The sequence below is a fragment of the Miscanthus floridulus genome, chromosome 2 (genome assembly GCF_019320115.1).
Source record: "Miscanthus floridulus cultivar M001 chromosome 2, ASM1932011v1, whole genome shotgun sequence".
NCBI classification, from domain to species: Eukaryota; Viridiplantae; Streptophyta; class Magnoliopsida; order Poales; family Poaceae; genus Miscanthus; species Miscanthus floridulus.
In genome coordinates, this window is record NC_089581.1 from 19,679,363 (window position 1) to 19,699,597 (window position 20,235).

At 48.8% G+C, this 20,235-nt stretch overlaps 1 protein-coding gene across 1 annotated transcript; it reads right to left on the reverse strand.

Moving 5' to 3' along the window:
• Positions 1-6,609: 6,609 nt before the first annotated feature.
• On the reverse strand, positions 6,610-10,589 carry LOC136519094 (growth-regulating factor 6-like). Its single transcript, XM_066512755.1, has 4 exons — positions 9,942-10,589; positions 8,631-8,846; positions 8,116-8,467; positions 6,610-7,818 (listed from the first exon to the last, which is right to left on the reverse strand). Exons 1-4 carry the CDS (start codon positions 10,330-10,332, stop codon positions 6,996-6,998), a joined length of 1,782 nt encoding a protein of 593 aa, XP_066368852.1. The 5' UTR covers positions 10,333-10,589; the 3' UTR covers positions 6,610-6,995.
• Positions 10,590-20,235: the final 9,646 nt, after the last annotated feature.

Genomic DNA, 20,235 nt, shown 5'->3' on the forward strand with positions numbered 1-20,235 from the left:
AATGATCTAGCTTTTGGTCCTACTTATTAATGCTTACTTTTGGTCCTCTAAATTCTCTCCTTTTGGAATCAAACACCAAAAAGAAAGACATTAGTAGCACAAGGGAGGGTCGAACTTTGTGATCCTTTAGTGTAGAGTGAAATAGGTCACAAAATTTAACTCTCACATTATATAGACTAAGCTCCCCCTAAATATATGCATACATATGGTGGAAGACAAAGCATATGCATAATTGGCAAATTTTTGCTTAAGGAAATTTAATCTATATAATGCATGGAGAAAGCATATAAATATCAAAATGAAATCAATATGATGATATCGGTTTAGAAATACCACATGTAGAAACCAATTTGATTTCTACCACTTGCAATAGGTGGTGGATATTTGAAGTACGATGCTTAACTCTGGAGACTCCATTTTCCTTGCAATATGACTACTACACACATAATAAGTTTGAAAAGGTGTTAGTCTCAAAGCATCCAACTTGTAGAGTATCCTCCCCCTAAATTTGTGCACACAAGTATATAATACTTATAGGAAACATGCACATTAATTTTAGAATAAAAAATATCACTTGAAAGATGACATCTCATGAATGTGAGAATTATTTTCGAAGATAATATTTGGGAAAAGTTATCTATAATTTGGACATTGGCACATATTAGATGAGCAAAATGAAAGACAAGCTATGTGGCGTGCTTCTAAACAATTTTAAACTATGTAGATTTGCTCCAAGGGTTAAGAATAAAATCGAGCAAGCCTACCATATGATATACCTAGTGTATGCATGACAAAAGATATAAGCATGCAAATGCAAACCTAGGTATAAAGAGTAACTAGATGCTTAAAGATACCAATTTGTAAGAGATACAACTGGTAATGCAAACCGATACTACTTGAAGAAAATTGAATCTAGTTACCTAACATGGGAAGGAGAATTTAGCTTCATAGTATTCACTAATCCACTTGGCAATCATTTTGTCCATTATGATGCACCCTATGAAATGCATCCATACTTTGCCAAGTCTCCAAATTTCTCGAAGTCCATTGGACTTCTCACTTCCCTTTTGAGATCCAAACATTCTTGGTGCTTTTCATGTTGGAGACGATTTTCTTTGACACCCAAAAGCGTTTGACCCCATTGTTGGCTTGATTGTTCACCTTGATAGCCACTACCTTGTTATTTTTCTTCTTCTTTAGCAAGTATGGCATGGAGGCCTTCTTGTCTACCTTGTTGGTGTAGGTGTTGGAGAGCTTGCTTGTTTGCTTTTTCTCCTTCTTTGCTCCTCCCTCATTCTTCACCTTGCACTCATAGGACATGTGGCCTTCCTTGTGGCACACATAGTAAATCATGGTTTGTCCTTCATCAAGCTTCTTCACTCCCTTGACGGTGTTATCTTGATGAAGTTGGGCTTACTTCGTCTTACCTTTTACTTGAGTCAAGTCCTTAGTGAGGCGAGCTACTTCTTGCTTGAGTTGCTCATTCTTCTTTGCAACCTCTTGTGTGCATGTATCTACAACAACTTTTTCAACACAAACTTAGTTGCACAAGGATGAGTCTAAACATAAATCATTACAAGAAGTAGAGGCATCCTTTTTAGACATGTTATAATTTTTCTTTTTAGATGCCTTGGTGGGGTTATGCCAACGGCTTCAAGATTAGTAACTTTATTAGTTAGATCATCACAATGTTTGCATATGATTTCTATTTTAGCTAGCAAACTTTTATAAGCATCTTGTGAGCTAGCTAACTTTTCTTTTATTTTTTTCATTTTTCTTTACAAGTTGCTTATCATTGATTGTGCATGCATTTGTTGTTGCACTAGCCTCAAGTTTCTTAATTTTAGTAGATAGTTGAACATTAAGATTAGCAAAATTCTCATATTATTCAAGTAAAGTTTTGTATGCTTCTTTTGAATTATCTAGCTTTTCTTTAATCTTTTTGAGTTTCTTTTGTTGACTAGTGCAAACTTTAGCACAATTAAGATTTTGTTGCGTAATTTTTTCATAAGAATGCATTTCATCATCACTATTACTTTCACTAGAGGATGAGCTTTCTTTACCTCGTGCCATAAGGCGCACATGTGAAGAGCTTGATGATGAGTGGTTGTGTCATCGCCTCTTGTGATGGTGTTCTTCTTCACTTGAAGAATCATCCCATGACCTTATTGATGTGAGGGCTTGATTCTTACACGCCTTCTTCTTTGTCATGGGTGTGGGTTTGTTTGGACAAACTTTTACAAAGTGTCCCAACTCGCCGCATCCATAACATCATTTTTTTCTTTGCTCATTTCTTTGATGGGTGAATATGACATCTTGAATTTGGATGTGCACACCCTTGACATTAAGTCTTTGGATCATCTTCTCCACCTTGTTGATAAGTTTAATTGATTTTTCATTAAGGTCAAAGGTGGAGGAGGAAGATTGATCATCATCACTTGAATCTTCATCATCATCATCATCATCATCCTCTTCTTCTTCTTCTTCTTCACTTGAGGAGCTTGAGCTTGTCTTAACTTGCTTGTCCTTTATCTTCTTCTTGCCACATGCAAGAGCTTTATCTTTGCTTGATGGAGAGGGTTCTTCTTGATTCATCTTGCATGACATTTTAAATGCCACTATCTTGTCAATGACTATGGACGGGGTTATGGTGCTCAAGTCCTTTATGTTGTGAAGGATGATGATGATGCTTGCATATTTCTTTTGTGATAGCACGGAGATGATCTTTTTCACGATGTCCGCATCATCTAGCTTTGTTAATCCTATAGAATGGAGCTCATTGATAATTAGATTCAAACGAGAATACAGATCACGAACAAGCACATCATCATTCATTTCGAAGGAATCATAGTTTTGTTTAGCTAGACAATGTTTTTGCTCATAGACATTACTTGTGTCATCATGGAGCTCTTAAAGTTTTAACCAAATTTTATGTGTCGTTTTTAAAGTGAACATTTGGTTAAACACATGCATACTATGATTCAAACAAGCAATTTTTTGCTCTAGCATTGAAATGAATTTCCTTTTCATCACTCTTCGTGGGTTTATCGGGATTCTTAATGGGTTTCATCCCGTCTCGAGTGACTCCCCAAACTCCAAAATCAATCGCCTCAAGGTAGCAAGCCATTCTAGCTCTATAATATGGGAAGTTAGTGTCGTCAAAGTACGGAGGCCTAGAGGTATCCATTCCAACTATTCTAAATAGCGTCGGCTCAACAGCGGTTAAGCCAAAGGTCCAAATTAAGCCAACCGGCTCTAATAGCAATTAAAGTGGACCGTGACGCCTAAGAGAGGGGTGAATTAGGCAACTTAAAAATCTAACTCCTAAACGATAGCCTCTTTTTCTAACCCTAACAAAATCTATACAAAAGATAAACTATCTAAATGTGCAACTACGATTTTGCTAGTGTGTTGCTATCTCTACCGTAAAAAGAGTAATACAATCAATGTAAATGCGGAAGCTAAAGAGCAACGTAAAAATATGCAAACTCCCATCGATGACTTCGGTATTTTTACCGAGGTATCGAGAAGCGCGCAAGCTTCTCCCTAGTCCTCGTTGGAGCCCCTCGCAAGGAATCCCTCGCAAGGGCTAAGCACCCGATCGGGTAACTCCGTAGATGGCCTCGGGCCTTCCCCACGCGTAAGTGGGTCTCCGACGTTCCTTCCGGCAAGCCTCTCCCGGATGCTCCCCACCGTCTTCACTATCAAGCTTCTGGCCGAAACGCCGTAGGCCTTGTTCCCTCCGGTACACCGTGGCGGCCACAGCACAAACTCGGTTGGTGTGATCTCGTAAGACTGCAAGTCCCTCTGATGTACAACAATGATGCTCGCAAACATCGAGTGGTAAGAGGTATGCAAACATCACTAAACACTAGGCCTAAACCTAGAGCAAACGTATAAGCGGTGGTCTAATCAACCTAAGCACTTCGCAAAGCACATACGCTAATCACCTAACGAAACATTAAGCATTGTGCAAGTGAAGATCACTAAAATGGTGCATCAACACCCTTGATATGTTTCAACAGCTCCATATATCTCAAATGGCCGGCTGTGGGTTGTATTTATAAGCCCTGTTTGACTTACCCCATATTCGACTTGTTCGGCTTCTTTTTCAGCCGAAACAGTATTTTTCTCTCACAATAATCCAGTCAAAACAGTGTTTTCAGCCAGTTTTAACCAAAATTCTACCAGCCGAATAGGACCATAAGCCCCACTAAAAAAAGTGACCGGACGCTGACGCGTGACGCGTCCTGTCGCAAAACCCGTGTCATATGCCAGAACTCGTCTCCTCGGATACGAATCACCTCACCCTGCAAGGTAATAACCATCTCAGTCAGACAGTCACAGGCACCACAGCTCAACAAAATGCCATGACAATGAGGCAAGGGAAAGTATACGACGTTTCATGCAACACATATCCACATCCAGGTGGGTGATATTTCTGTATAAAACACACAATCTAGAAGGATACTAGAAACGAAGACCACCACGCGCTCAATAGGAACGAGCACACTAGCACAGGGCACTCGACGAACTACGCGGCCGACGGCTCGCGCGGGGCTAAGAAACACGCTTACCTTCGACGAAGGGAGAGACGGGGCGTGGAACCTCGGCAGCCCACCACGAGCGCGGCTCGCCGCGCCGCTGTGCGCGCGCGCTGGGGCGGCCAGGAGCAGCCGCCGGGTCCGCGGCGGGGCTCCGCGCAGCAGCGCCGAGGAGGAGGAGGAGAAAGCAGCGGACGACAGCATCTCCGCGTCTCCCGGCCTATTATCGCGCGGCGACGGCCGTCGGCCGAGCTAACGCCGGCGAGGCTCTCGTGCTGGTCCCGCAGCGGAGAATGGAGCGGCGGCGGTCTACTGGTCTTTCTCAGGATATCGGTCGGTGTAGCAGAGAGGGAGTTTTGCATTTTGGCCCGTACGCAGCCCGGCCCGATCGGTCCAGTTGCTGAGGAGATGAGAGCCACCTATTTTGCAGCGGAAATGATTTTCCAGCCCACCAGAGACAACCTTTTGCTAGCGAGTTCCATTGATCTTTGAGAAGTTTGAACTGCCGGGTGTGGTTGTAGCTACACCGTGAGTTGTCAATATACTGTGTAGCATTATTATTGCCAACAGGCCATAACATCCGTGAAAGTTTTTTTTTTGGAAAAATTAACATCGGTGAAAGTGAAACACAAGGTACTTCCATATATTTCATTTCATGTTTTATATTACCTACGTATCACTGCATAATTGCACTGCATGCAATACAAATAACACTGTATAAATACAAAGGAAAAGGAATAGTTTAGTGGCTCGATATTGACACCATCGCACCATGTACTACCGATGCACTGACACGTACGTACCATTACACAATGACATAAAAACACTCAGCGCTGCTCCCTCCACTCAGCACTTAGACCACTTCCCTTTCGTGCCTCCAAGCAAACGAAACCCAAGCAGCAATGACCTAGCACAGTTCCCCTGAACAACCCATGAACAAACGAACAGTGGAAAAACTGCAACCACGGAACAGGAACGAGCATCGCATCGACGGACGGATGGATCAAGATCAAGCGACAGGCGGGTCAGACGATGGTTTAGGTGGCTATAAGCCGACTGATGCTTTTTTTAATTGTGAGAGAAAAACACCGTACTTCGTGACGGATAATTCGGGCTGTTCAAGCCTCGAGGACGTCGGAGGACGAACATCTCGTCCCAATCTCGAAGCCCACTGGTGCTACACGCATTTCCCGGTGCCGATGACCAAAAAGCAGGCGGCAGCACCACCAGCGCCTCAGGCCTCATCACGCTAGTGCACATCACTCGCTCTACAGTGAGTCTACAGCAGCCAACCAGCAGGGTCCCCTGTACTGTACACCGAATCATCAAAAGGCCGACGGCACGCAGCGGTGCTTACCGGCTGTCTGGCTGGTCGCCCGTCATGGATGCCGGATGGAGGAGGCATCAGCCATTCACAGCCATCAGGGCTGGGCAGGCATGGATGGATGCAATGAACAACGCCTCCTCGCTGCAGTGCAGGCTGGGCGAGCGAATAGGGATGGCGCTTTTGCAGGCCGGCCAGCCGGTGGCAGTGGCAGCTGCGGGCAAAGGCGTGGGAAAAAGGCTGGTGCCGCCAGCCGCCTCCTGCGAACGTAGTATCATTGTATTCCTGCCGTGCCGCGGCTATTGCCGTCGTGATGAGCGCTGGAATACTGCTGCGCCGGGGGTAGAAAAACGATCAAATGATTCTTGGAGCAGGGTACGTACCTTTTCCCTTCATGTGTACAGAGAAGTTTCTTGTTGCAACAGTATCAAATGTACATTTGTTCGGAGCTCCTGGAGTTACTCCGTATTCAGTACAGGTTTCTCTTCTCAAAGCTACTCCAGCATGAAGTATTTTCAGCTTTCTTCTTCTCAATGTGAATGCAATGTTATGTTTCTGAAGATGCTTTCTACAGATGAAGAGCACAGATTCTAGCCCAGCTTTACCACAAGGTAGAACCTGGGCCAACGATTGCGAATGCTCAATTATTGGCAGACAGGAAACAGCATTTAGTAAGATTCCAGATACAATTTTGAATCCAAATGTGCAGTCTCACGACCTGTTGGTTAATATAACCGAATCATACAACAATGAGCACACAAACAGTATTGTAGTGTAGAGTATGAAATATGAACGACAGGCGATACTCGCATTAATCCTCAACAAACGACTATGATCGGATACTGGCTTTTATCAGATGATTATGCATCAACGGCGCACCAAAATCCATCCACACCACACATCATAGCGCTTTTCACGATCCAAGGAAGGTGAAAATTATAAAAGCCAAGTTAAAAGGAAACAAAAGAAAGAAGAACTGAAGTGGTAAAAAACAAGGAGATCAGTCTCAAATGACAAACTACGTGGTCGTAAATGCTCCCTCACACTTTGAGGATTACCATAGCCATATGTCCCTCTTCTATGGCTGCCATCTTGATTGCAGTTTTTCATGGTCAGAACTCAGAAACTCACACAAGGCGGATGCTCGGATGGCTTACTACAATTGAGCCGAGATCATCCCGCAGGTTGCTGATACCATCGTAGGCGCCGTGGCTCTCAATCCTAGGGCTGCTCCCTGTGCTGCTGGAGACTGATCCGAAGGCGGTCTTCTGTAGAACTCCCACAGGGGATGACTCCATCCCGTGGCTTGAATCCCAGTAGTCGGTTAGAAGGTTCAGAGGCGCCGACAGGCAATTTTTTGCTTCCACGCTACCGTTCTTGGTCAAAACCTCCCCCAACGGACCGCCCATCGAAGAATCGCGGAACATCGTCGCCCAGGTTGCTTCTAACTGGCTAACCTCATCTCTGTTCGCTGCAATGCTGAGACCAGTTGGACTATACTCGCGGCTCAGCTTAAGAGGTGATAGCATCAGCTTCTCATGGATGGGAGATGTGGAGGCCGATGATAGCTCAGACGATGCCATTGGAGCAGATATTGAGAGCTGTGATCTCTGAGCTTGCATGTCTTCTGCCTCGGGCCATGAAAGACCTCCCTGGGCAGGTGTCCTGGGCCAGTCCACAAAGTGCTGCAGGGAGGCTGAACTCTGGTGTTCATTCAGACTTTGTGAGCTGAGCAGATTCACATTCTCCAAGGAACTATGTGGAGAGCTCATCAGTGAATCTGATGAAACAAGGCCAAACTCTGGCCTTGAGCTGGTCACTTCAAAAGGATTATTTTGTTTGGAGAATGGAAACACGCTGCCTGTGTTTCCTGTAGTCATGGAAGTCAGCATCGAGAGATTGTCAGAGTCCTGCATGTTTTCACTCTCATTCTGTTTGTTCACCAGTTCCCTGCATGAATCATTCAAAGAGGGGATTAGTTAGCATGACTGAACTTTCAGTGCTTATGAACATATTCATGTTTGCAAATTCATGGAAACACATATAGACTGAAGACTGATATGTGAACAAGTACTTGGACAAGTATCATAATATCATATCGCATAAGTGCAGTGTCACACTGGAGCAGCTAGAAGAATGGAGTAGGAGAAAGCAAAAGCAGAAAGTTTGGCTAGCAAGAGCAACACTAGACATACTACAGAATGGGTGTTAAAGCAATTCTTGCATAAATACTACAGAAGATAATACCTGTTATATTGCAGAGAGCGAGGATGAGTCGCACCCGTGGCATAGCTCTTCGCCGGCTGCTGGTGCTGATTGACAGTGAGGCCAGCAGCAGTAGCTCCGGCGCCGGCCAGAGCAGCAGGCTGGGTAGCAGCAGCCGCCATCACCGCGGACATGGCTTTCGCGGCATGGCCAGGCTGGCCTTCCACATGCTTTCTTGAACGATGGCGTCCCCGGTTCATGTGTCGCTCGCAGTACTTCTGCTCGGCGACCGCGTCCCTGGAGCACCGCCATTTCTTGCCGTCCGTCCGGCGGCACCGCCCGGGCTCCAGATCCGCATTGCCGGAGTAGCCCAGCTGGAAAGAGCCCCACCCCACTGTGCCAACACGCAACAACAGCGCCAATCAAGATCCGGAAAAGAAATAATCGACACGGCTTTTATCATATCGATGTGCATGATGGAACTGAAGCTAGCCCAAAAAGCACTCTCGGTCGCTTTGCTTTTTCGTTCTCCTCTCTCTCTCTCTTTCTTGGCTTACATGTGCTCGTGCTGAAGTAGGAAGGCGGGTAGGGAGACGATGCGAGGCTCCTCCTGATGGGGATGAGGAGGCTGTGAGGTATGGGGCTGTTCGCAGCCAGGTAGTTGTAGATCAGGGCCTGGTGCTCCAGCTCCATCCACTGGGACGGCGTGAAGGGGCCCCTCACCCTGGCCATTGCCCCCTGCATGCTGGTGCTCAAGCTCACCGAGCTCAATCCTGCGGGGAGCAAGCAGGCAGGCATAGTTAGGAGATGAGCAGCAGAGCAGTGAAAGCCAACAAGACACAGCCAAAAACATGTACTGCTCGCTTCATAGAGATGACCACCGAGATCGAGATGCATGCGTTTCCTGAACACAATCCTAGGGCAGGATAGAAGGCAAGCAAAAAGACACAAAAACCTGGAACAGAGTGCTAGCTGCAAGGATCAGAGACATGATAAGCAGCACAGATTCATAGGTGATGTCCATAAAAAGCGGCCCCAAGATAACACACCGTTGGGTCCCATACAGTAAGCTTGAATCGCGAGGCTGCATTGTATTCTCGAGACTTTCTCGCACGCATTCATGCTCTTTTAGCTGTTTCTCATTTTTAAGTTTCTGAGTGGGAAAGGAGTGGAGGTATAGAGCGAGGGAGATCACGCCATTATTTTTTTCATTCTTCCTCTAATAAGCACTAGTAGTATTATCAGCAGACGGCATGACAAAAAGGAATCACACGATCGCGCCGTTGAGGACAAAGAAAAGCGTTGGTGGATGTCAGCAAAAAGAAGTGCAAACTTACGTCGATACATATCACGAATGATTCAATAAAGCTTTTTAAAATAGTATTTAAATCATTTCTTTTTTCCGGAGGTGAAAGAACTTTTACAGTCGTCACTGATCTAATCTAATCAAAGCAATCCACAAAACGAAAAGAGAGAAAACCCCACAAAGATCATTGGCAGCTTAAAAGAGTCAACTGATGATCATAAAAACCCCATGAATCGACTGGAAGTATACTAAATAACTGAAGCTAGAAGAAGACAGAGTAGAAGAAACGGAAGAGGGCACAAATCAGCTCCATTTCCGGTATGAACAACGAAGAAAGCTAAAGGATAGACACACGCAAGTAATAAACAAGTAAAAATTAAATCTGTAGCTACCAGTCCAAGTGCAAAGAGAGAAAGCGAGGTGATTCGAATCGAAAAGCAATAATACTCGAAAAGAAGTGGATAGCAAGCTTTTCAATCACCAAATCCAATCAACAAGCAACGGAAAAGGAAGCTTTGCAGCAGCAGCACCGCCACAACCACCGGTACGTCGCCGTGCTCACCTGAGCAAGAGGCCGGGGTTCCGTAGTACAGCGGCATCGCCCCACCATCAGCCGCCACAGCCGCGGCGGTGGAGGCGCACGAGGACGCGGCGGCGGCGGCGGACGAGAAGCTGAGCATCTGCTCCCCGCCGTGGCCGGGACTGCACGAACCCAGCAGGAACGGCGCCGCCGCCTTGGCCGCCTCCACCACGTCCCCGGCGACGACGGACGCTGTAGTCCTGGCCTGCTTGGCCCTGCCGCCGCCGCCGCCCCAGCCGTGGTCCTCTCCCCCCGCCGCCGCATTGCCCCGCCCGTGCTTGAGCAGCCTGCTGCTAGATCCGCCGCCGAGCAGGCCGAGCTCCGAGGCGCCGCCGCCGCCCGCGTCCATCGCAACCCCGCCCATGAGGTCCATGGCACCCCGCCGCCCGCTCGCCGTGCTCGCTCCTCCGCGCTAGTGCTGCTCGCGTCCATGCGGCGCGGGATGGGAAGCGGCGGTGGAGTGGAGCGGAGGCGGCATTGCTCGAGTTGTGCTGGTGGCTAGCTAGCGGACTAGCTGCTGGTGAGTGTGTGTGCGTGCGCAGCTGCGCGCGGTGCTCGGTTGGTGCTTGGCCTCGCCTGCGTTGGCTTGGGTTTTACGGGGGAGGGAGGGGTGGTTGCGGCCTGCGCTCGGGAAACCAGGCTGGTTTTTCTTTTGGAGGCAGACACGGGGGACAGAGAGAAAGAGAGGAGGGGAGGCGCAGTAAAGACAGCTAGCTATAGGGAGCGGGGGAGGATCAATAGGTACCGGTGAAAATCTTCGAGAATTGATGGTGGGCAGAGGAGAGGAGAGGAGGGGAGAAGCGGTAAAAAATGGCGGATGGATCGGTGGTCGCCTGTTCTTGCCGCTGCGGTGAGAAAAATAGGCTTTGATGCCGATATGATATTTACCGTTTTGGCAAGGGAGGCATATCTTTGCAGGGTAAAGTTGCGAGAAATGTTACCACACGAGATTTAAGGGGAGGGAGATAGATAGAGATACCCGAAAGATGGCATCTTGTGATGGTACATGTTAGATGGGGACGTTATTGCCTGTTTCCATCTTTGGGACAGTAGGTTGGAAGGTGATGTATACACACCATCAAGTAAATCCAGCGTCTCTTTGTGTTTTGGTGTGTGTGATCCTTCTCCTCATCTCCTGTCACTCGTACTACCACAAAGTTTTCGTTGGATTGAATGATCCCAAACCATGTTGCCCCATATACAGGGGCATCGTAACTGTAGAAGGCAACCCTCAGTGCACTGCTCACACAGTGTGGGGATTTCTCGGTAGAGAGTCAGTGATGCTGCCTGCCGCTGCCTACAGTCACAGGGACACTACCACTAGATCAGCAGTTAGGCGTGGTGATGACACGACGCGATCTATAGCCTTTGCGAATTATTGGCGTTAGATTCGTGCTCCGATAGGTGTTCGGTGAAGTCCGGACCCAGCCGCTTGCGGTCGCGAGTCGTAGGACACGCAGTTATCGTGTATCGTGCAACACGCGGCAGGGATTGGAGTTGCATGAGCCCCACATCAGCTCGAAATTTCATGGATGGATATAATAACTGCGGTGGGAGTAGGCTGGTGGATAGGGCTGGAGGGTGGTTCACGTTGGCCGGGCTGCCCGGCCTACTAGTCCGTGCCCGTAGGAGCCGTAGCCCAGGACGGGCGGGCATGTGCGTCGCACGTGGCGTCGATGCATCGAGCGTACCCGGTGTACCAAACCGATCGAACCGACTCGGCTCCAGCCTCCAAGGTGTGATCCATGCACTTCTCAATCTCGTCAAGGCACCTCAGCTTCCGTTCGGTCCCAATCCGGCCGGCCTGTGGAGCGTGTTCATGGATGCCACGTCGTCGCCCCTCCCGTCGGCCGGCCGCTTGCTTCCATTTCCTCAAGCTCCTCCGCCTCCGGTCGATGTCGTTACTACTCTACATGGATGCCACGCTACTACTCAGCATGTTCGGTTGGCCGGTGAATCTCGTAAACGATTGTAAATTTTTAATCGAAACAGTATTTTTTTTCACACAAAACTAGCCGATAGTAATAATCCACGATGCAGCCATCATCCTCCGGTCCGGCCTCCCAGGCGAACAGGCTGACTAGTAGTACTATACACGTATGTTAATCCTTGGGCCGTCCGGCCGAGCCGTGGCGGTGGCCTGGGTTACCCTGTGTGAGTTTTTTACCTGGGAGTAAACGGCATCGCATCGGGTTACTTGCCTATTATTACGCGAGGGAATGTCTCTGCCTGACCAGTAATAAGTGATGATGCTCTTTACGGGGTCAACTCTGGATCACCACCCAACGGTATCCAGCAAGCAGTTACCAAAAGTTAGACGGATTAAACTTTTTTTTTCTACTCTCACACGCTTCGGCAGTTTTCACTCCAGGTCTCCAGCAGGCCTTCAGATTACTTCAATCATCAACTCTTCCAGCCGCTGGACGATCAATTCATTAACAGGCCAGGGGGTTTCCTCGTCAGTAACAATAACGCAGCTTATCTTCTGTTACTGCGTGGTGAAAATGACGAAACGACCTAAAAATCTCACCACATGACATAATCATAGCGCTTGGCATAAACAACACTGCGGACGGGGCGGTCGAACGCTATGATCCAAAATAAATACTCGTGCACACACATATGCCAGCTGTTCCACCTCCCTCTCTCTCTCTCTCTCTCTCTCTCTCTCTCTCTCTCTCTCTCTCTCTCTCTCTCCTCCCAAGCTACCAGTCCCAGCATCTCATCTCACGCGACGATAAAAAGAAAAGGAGGGGAAAAACGGAATCAAAATCAATCCGCACGCTTTGTTTAGGGCCTCCTCGATGTACTTGCCGCATAAGAAAAGCCGTCTGGATGGTCCAAGGGGCACGCGGGGGTGGGGTGGGGGGTGGGGGGGGGGGGGGGGGGGGGGGGGGGGGGGTAATGTTAATGGCCGATTAGGCTCTCGCAGCCTAAACGGGCTTTGTTTGTCTCGGAGCTCTTTTTTAGGGGTGGTCGTGATCTCGGTCAAAGAGGCGCTATGATTCTAGCGAGGGGGGCCACCTTGGCTATATTATTATGGCGATCTGATGCGTGGGGCTGTACTATTTTAGGTATAACTTTAAGGTTACGCATAAATAAACTCACAGGGTTTTTATATATAGGACGATATAAATATGGTCCATTCCTTCCCGCGAGACAAGTAGGAGAGGTGGCACTTCATTCTTTTGCTTCTTTGATTTATTGACACGGGAGAGTTGGCAAACAAACTTGGGGGCATTTGCTCTGTTTTCTTCTACCTTTATTCACACGGCACGAACGACCAAAGGGACATGCATATTTGATCTCTCGTAGAGGCGAACAAAAAGTGTACTAGCATGGAAGCGTTTTTCTCTGAGACAAGATGGTTCGAGACCTAGACACACGTTGTTTGTCCATCGATTTTAGGAGTGCACACACATGTGTTTGTTCGGTGTGTGTGGTCCTCTCCACGAAGTACACGTCCAACCACTCCAGAAAAAGGAATAATTACCGTGACTCCTTTTTGGTGAGCTTGGTGGATAGACACTCTTTTGTAACCTACGCGTCAATTATTGAGACACAGTTAAAAATAATCTAAATCAACACCACATATGTTATTATCGAAAATAATCTAAAGTAACCTTTTAAGTTTGTATGTCCAAATTACTACATTCACAACTTTTTTGTTAAAAAATATTAACCTAAAAAATCCTTCAATCTTCATATATATTAATATAGAAAAAACTAACTCAATGTAAGACATCATTCCTATCACCATTCACCATGCATTCAGGCCACACAAACATGTCCGCGGGAATTGATGATCATATCTGTTTCATATGCTAGCGTATAGCTCGAACGAAAGGTTTCAGCTGAACGCATGGGTGCCGTGCAAAAAGGAAGAAAAAAAGCTATGAATTTGAATAAAAGATATAAGAGTCAGTTATATTACATCCGAACGATGTTAGAAAAATATCTAGGTATTGTCACTACTGGACGCAGGGTCTTTGCCGAGGGCCTGAAGCCCTCGGCAAAGGCTCTTCAGCCGTCGGCGAAGGCTTTGCCGAGGGCAGCCCTCGGTGAAGAACCCTCGGGAAAAAAAACGTCGGCGAAGGACTCTTTGCCGAGGGCCTTTTATCGGGCACTCGGCAAAGTATTTGCCGAGGGCTAACGGCGACCCTCGGCAAAGTAAAGTAGCCGTTAGCTACGCGGTTATTTTCCACGGCTTCTTTGCCGAGGGCTGACATACAGGCCCTCGGCAAAGACCTATTTTCTTTTTTTTTTCTCGGAATTTCTTTGCCGAGAGCTATATCTAAGGCCCTCGGCAAAGACCTACGTTTTTATTTTTGTCTCGGAATTTCTTTACCGAGGGCTGTGTTCAAAACCCTCGGCAAAGACCTACTTTTTAATTTTTCCTGGGAATTTCTTTGCCGAGGGCTATGGTTAAGGCCCTCGGCAAAGACCTGTTTTTAATTTTTCCTGGGATTTTCTTTGCCGAGGGCTATGGTCAAGGCCCTCGGCAAAGACCAGTGAAAATTTTCAACATTCCACCTGTTTCTTGCTTTCCATGCAGACAAAATATATATATATATATATTCAACAGCAGAAATATCCCACAAATATCACAATCATCACAAATATCACATATATCTCACAGATATCACATGTATCATCACAAGTCCAAATTCAACAATTCCATAAGTCCACAATCTAACTCAAGTGTCAAGTCCACAAGTTCAAATCCGACTGAGGCTGGCCAACCTCTCCAACCGTCTGGCCTCTGCGTCACCAACCTTCCCAACCGTCTGGCCTCTGCGTCGAGGGTGGTGTAACGAAGCCTCCAGAATCAGGTGACGCACGAGGGGGGTTATTGGAACCCGCCGACTGAGGCTGCACAAACAATTATATGCTTATGTGAGATTGCAGTAATTATTGTAGGACTACAGTTTTAGTATTTAGACAGAAACCTATCAAAATTTTTATAGCTAATGTTGTCTGGGTTTCTATGTCATACAAGCAAATCAGTAGCTAGTGTTCTCTGGGTTTCTATGTCACACAAGCGAGTAGTGAACTTTAACGCTTACAGGAGTAGCTGCAAACACGTGCGGCACCTGAGGCGGAGGAGCTGACATCTGCACAGGCACACCCGTCTTCTGCCCAAGAGCTTGCATGATTTGCATCATTTCTGCAATCCTGACCTCCTGGGCCTGCCGAGCGGCCTGCTCAGCCTCCAGCCGAGCAGTGAGGGCCGTGATCTGCGCCGTCTTCTCGTTGTTCTGGGCCTGCAATATTGCACTCCAATATTTCAGTAATGCAAAACTAACTCAAGTGTGAGAATATTAATTTACGACGAGTAAAACAATAATTACCTCGAGCGCATCGACCCGCTGCAGTGTCGGAGTAGGCCGTGAGCGTATGGGCTGGCTGGAACTCGTGCTCTGTGCTCGGAGCTGGCTCAGAGTGGGAACAGTGGTGGGGTCGATGGCGGCGTTCGCAATCCACGTCCGGCCATGCTTCCTGCCGCCACCGAGCCTCATGATGGCCTCGGCATCAATGGGCTCGGTGCGGACGTCGTACTCTGGCCCGTGCCGCTGCTGTACCGCCGACGTGTACTCCTGGACTTTAGTGTACACGTTAGGGTCGGAGTATGCCTCGCGAGGGGCAGCCGGGTCCCAGGTGACGTTGCCGGCCACCCTGGTCTGGTGGGACATAGCCCACGCCGTGAACATCGAGACATCCTCGTCCGGGTGCGCAGCCTCCTGCGAGAAAGGCGGCAGGTGGTGAGCAATCAGGCATACGTTAAGCGTGAAACTAAATAGAAGAAAAATCACTTACATATGCCGATTTGAATCCGGGGAGACTCCTGCTGCCTTGATGGTGAGTGGCAGCTGGCCTGAGCATACGCAGTGCCCGCTGAGACTCGTGCTTCTCTATGTAGGCCGGCGTGAACCACCTAGCCACGATCATTGTCCAGGCGTCGGCATGCGCTCGGCACCACCAGGGAATCACCTACATGTCAACGAGTGTTTGACATATATGAAGATGAAATTGAACATATTTAATTCAAAAACAAAACAATATCAATGTTATTCATGTACCTCAAGGTACTGCTCCTGGGTCAGCGTCATCTGTCGAGCCTCCCTCTTGGTGACTGTCATTCTACGAGCCGACGCGTAGTAGTCTATGTGGGCCTGGACGCGCGCCTCGTGAAACATGTCGGTGACATACTTCCTACAGGCTGCATGCGCCACACGATCAGCGAGGCCCTCGGTTCCTTCTTCGGCCCTGAAAAACCTCTGCATAAAAGATGATATATCCAATCGTTATTTGAAAAAAATAGAATTCAATGTGAAGGATTGATTAATGTTGTGCGAGAGGAACTTACCCAAAACTCAGCAAGTATCCGCTCCTGCTTGTTGCGGTACTGGTCGTCCTCGCCCAGGGCGTACCTCTCCCACGTGTAGGCTGGCTCTCGGGCCTCCGACGGCAACTCCACAATGCCGGGGAACCACTTCCGACACAACACACCCAAGACGGTCGCGGGAGAGCGCAGAGGAGTACCTGACAACACCTCCCAAGCCCTGCACAAGTAAGAAGAAAATTTATCAGTTTCTCTTTCGATTTCAAACATATCATATGAAGTAGTTGTGATATCATTTATATTTACTTACTTGGGCGGCACAGGGCGAAGCACTAGACGGTTCTGAGGAAGCGGAAACGAAGGGAGCGTCGCCGGGCCTCGCTGGTAGACACCCGACGCCTCGCCTCCCTCATCCTCGGGCGCCGCACCCTGCTCCTCCTCGACCTCCTCCTCCTCCGTCGGTGGCACGGGCTCAGGGGGCTGAGTCCGCTGCCTCCTACCTCTGCCTCCTGTCGTCTGCCTCCCCCTCCTCCCGCGGCCTCTTGCCGTTGTCCCTCGTCCTCCCGCTGCCTCCTGCAACTGTCCCTCGCCTGCCTCCCCCTCCTCCGGCGGCCTCCTCGCGTAAGCCGAGGGTGTGTCACGTCGTGGCCGGCTACTCGCCATCTTTGATCAATCACCTGCACGCACGAAGAATGAACAAGACTTGTTAGTACACATATTAGAGACTGAAAATAAATAAACAAAATATAAATGAAAATAAATAAACAAGACATAGACAAGATGTTTACCCATGGTCTGCTTGTCCACCCTTCTCCTGTTGTCACAGTGGCTGCACGGACACCAAACTAGAGAATGCCCTTTAGCTACACCCTCGCCAAATGCATGTTTCAAGAAGTCATCTGTCCTCTTCACCCAATCCACGTCGTAATCGTTTCGACTTCTTCGCCCCGTGTACATCCACTGACGGTCCTCCATCCTTTGACAAATACATCACCGAGTAACGTAACCATCAACTGCACCTAGCCGGTGTTCCTACTGTCTAATAGGTGAGGATAGATCCTAATCCCACCCGCGTATGCGTAGATGAGGTCAGTTTCCATGCTCCGCTCCTATCCGAAATTCTGGCTCGGATCGGAGCGGAGCATGGAAACTGACCTCATATACGCATACGCGGGCTGTCCAAAAAACGTGGACAATCCGAAACAGATACGGTCAGATACACACAGTGATCTGCATGCCTCCAACCGTATCTCTTTCGGACGGGAGACGCCTAACTGGTTTACGCAGTCTACGACAAAGATACAGGAGTAGAGGTTGTTTATACCTAAGGTGGCGGTGGAGACAGGGTAGCGGGGCAGTGGCGAGTCGGGGCAGTGGAGAGTCGCAGCGCCGACGAGGACAATCGACTACTCTGAAGCTCCTTTGACGTCCTTTGCTCTGCAAAAAAAAAGGGTATAAGTTAAAAATTTCGGCAGAACCTCCCCTGTACGGGGAGGTTTCCAAAACCTGCAAAAAAAAATCGGCTCGATGGCCAACACCCACATTCACGGCACAAAGGCCGACACATCAACAATGGGAGGCACGAAGGCCATCCACATCAAAAAACGGCGCGATGGCCGACAACCCATGGTTTTACCTTCTACTCGACCGAGGGACGGGGAAGTGAAGGTGACGGCAAGGTCGTCCAGACGAGGCCGTTATCCAGAACCACCTGCATTGCATGCCCAAGTAATTGCTTCAAAACACCTACTTGTAACGGTTAGCTAGATTAATCATAATGAAAGGCAGTACATCATAATGAACAGAGTGCAAGAACCAAGAAGACGTCAAGGTGACCGGCAGGTTGGCCGCAAGGAGGCACACGTGTTTGTGCCCCTGTGCGGTAGGGGGCTACCTAGGCTAGGCGGCGAGGGTCATGTTCTTGTCCCAATGAAAGCGCCATCTTTGTATTTGGCTTCTATGGGAACTGGACCATCCAACACTAGGTGGAGGGCTCGAGGCCAAACACCATTGGAGGCTCAGCGTTAGATGGACCGACGGACAAACACAACAACAATCACATCGTCAATGTCTACTATAACATTTGATATTTTTATATAATAAAAAATATCAACATTTTCATTTATAATCTCAAGTTTTTTTAAATGTGATCTTCACAAAGTTACCTTGTGCCTCTAGGGTAATGTTTTTTTTTATGAAACTCTAGGGTAATGGTGGTGCTGAGTGGATTGAGTCTCACGGACATATTGAAACTGATGTGCATTATATGATGCTAGACATCATGGAAGTAGTACTGTAGGTTGAGGGATTTGCTGTCGATGTGTTTGAAACTTCAACAATTTATAAATAGGTGAGGGATTTACTGTAGGTTGAGGGGCGACGGGGGAGCGGCGTCGGCGGCCTGCGCGGCGTCGGCGAGCGAAGCGCGCGGCGGCCTGCGCGGCGTCGGCGAGCGAGCGCGCGGCGGCCCTGCGCGGCGGCGGCGTCCGCGCGGCGGCCGAGCGGCGCCGTGGCGTGCGCGGCGGCGGCCTGCGCGGCGGCGGCGGGCAGCTCGCGGCGGCGGCGTCCTCGCGGCGGCCGAGCGCGCGGTGGCGTGCGCGGCGGCGGCGTCGGCTGACCAGCGGCAGTGGCGGCTCGGGCGGGCGCGGCTTGGGATAAGGCCGCCCGCCCGGCCGTTCCCTTTTTTATATGGGGGCGCTCTTTGCCGAGGGCCTAGATCCAGAGCCCTCGGCAAAGATTTTTTTATTTTTTTTATTTAATTTCTTTGCCGAGGGCCAACATCCAAGGCCCTCGGCAAAGATGTTTTCTTTTTATTTCCGCCGGCGCCATCCCGTTCAAAATATTTGCCGAGGGCCTGTACAACGGGCCCTCGGCAAAGAGTTTTATTTTTTTATTTCCAAATTCTTTGCCGAGGGCCTAACGCCGAGCCCTCGGCAAAGGCTGACGGCCGGTGCCGCCGTCACGCTCGGCCGAGGTCGCCGAGAGGCGGTACTGTGCCGAAGGCCCGACCCTCGGCAAAGGTGGGCCTTTGCCGTGGGTCGTTGATTGCCGAGGGTCGGGCCCTCGGCGAACGAACCGTTGCCGAGGGCTAAGATTCGCCGAGGGCGGCCCTCGGCAAAGAAACGATTTGCCGAGTGCCCGAAATCAGGCCCTCGGCAAAGTCTTTTGCCCTCGGCAATGTTGCTGTTTCCAGTAGTGTGTGCTAGAATAGGAACAGATTATAAATAGCAAAGATAAACAATTATGATTAGAAATTTTGAAAGAGATGATTGTTTGAAATTTACCAAAATTACTAACACAAGGCGGATATACTTATACAAAACGGAGGTTATTTGTTGTGGACTTGTGGGTTTTTTTTTTCGTTTTTGCTTAATTATTAAGACGAGTTCCCCACTTGGTTAGCTGTATCCACCATACTTGTACTCATCCTAATTCTGATCTGGTTGACATTTTGCCCTTTTGAGACCAAGGGCATACTACTCTCAGGTATACACAACTTGCTCTTCTTTAATTCGTAGGATTAATCGGCCGTCTGTGTCAAACCTTTCGGGCCGCTACCAGCTCACCCTGCGGAGATCTCGATTGCTTGATACAGCACGTACGTTTCGATCAGAAAGGAAATCTAAGCGTAGCAATGACTAAAAATCGCATCTACGGAGTGAGTACCTTGGAGCCACGGGAGGCCGTCGCGCGATCGAGACTCGACTCGAGAGGGAGATCCAGCGGCCGGAAAGGAGTAGCATCACTGTGCCAGTCTCACGCGCGGCATGACCAGGTCCTGCCTGCACAAACAAGTACCTGCGTGTGCATGGACCCCTACATCACCCTTTGCCCCCCGGCCCTCTGCGTGGAGACGATCCACAGATCTCACTCATGCATCTTCCGGGGGGTCAGCCGGGCCGGCCAGAGCCACCTGCCCAATTATGCACTCTT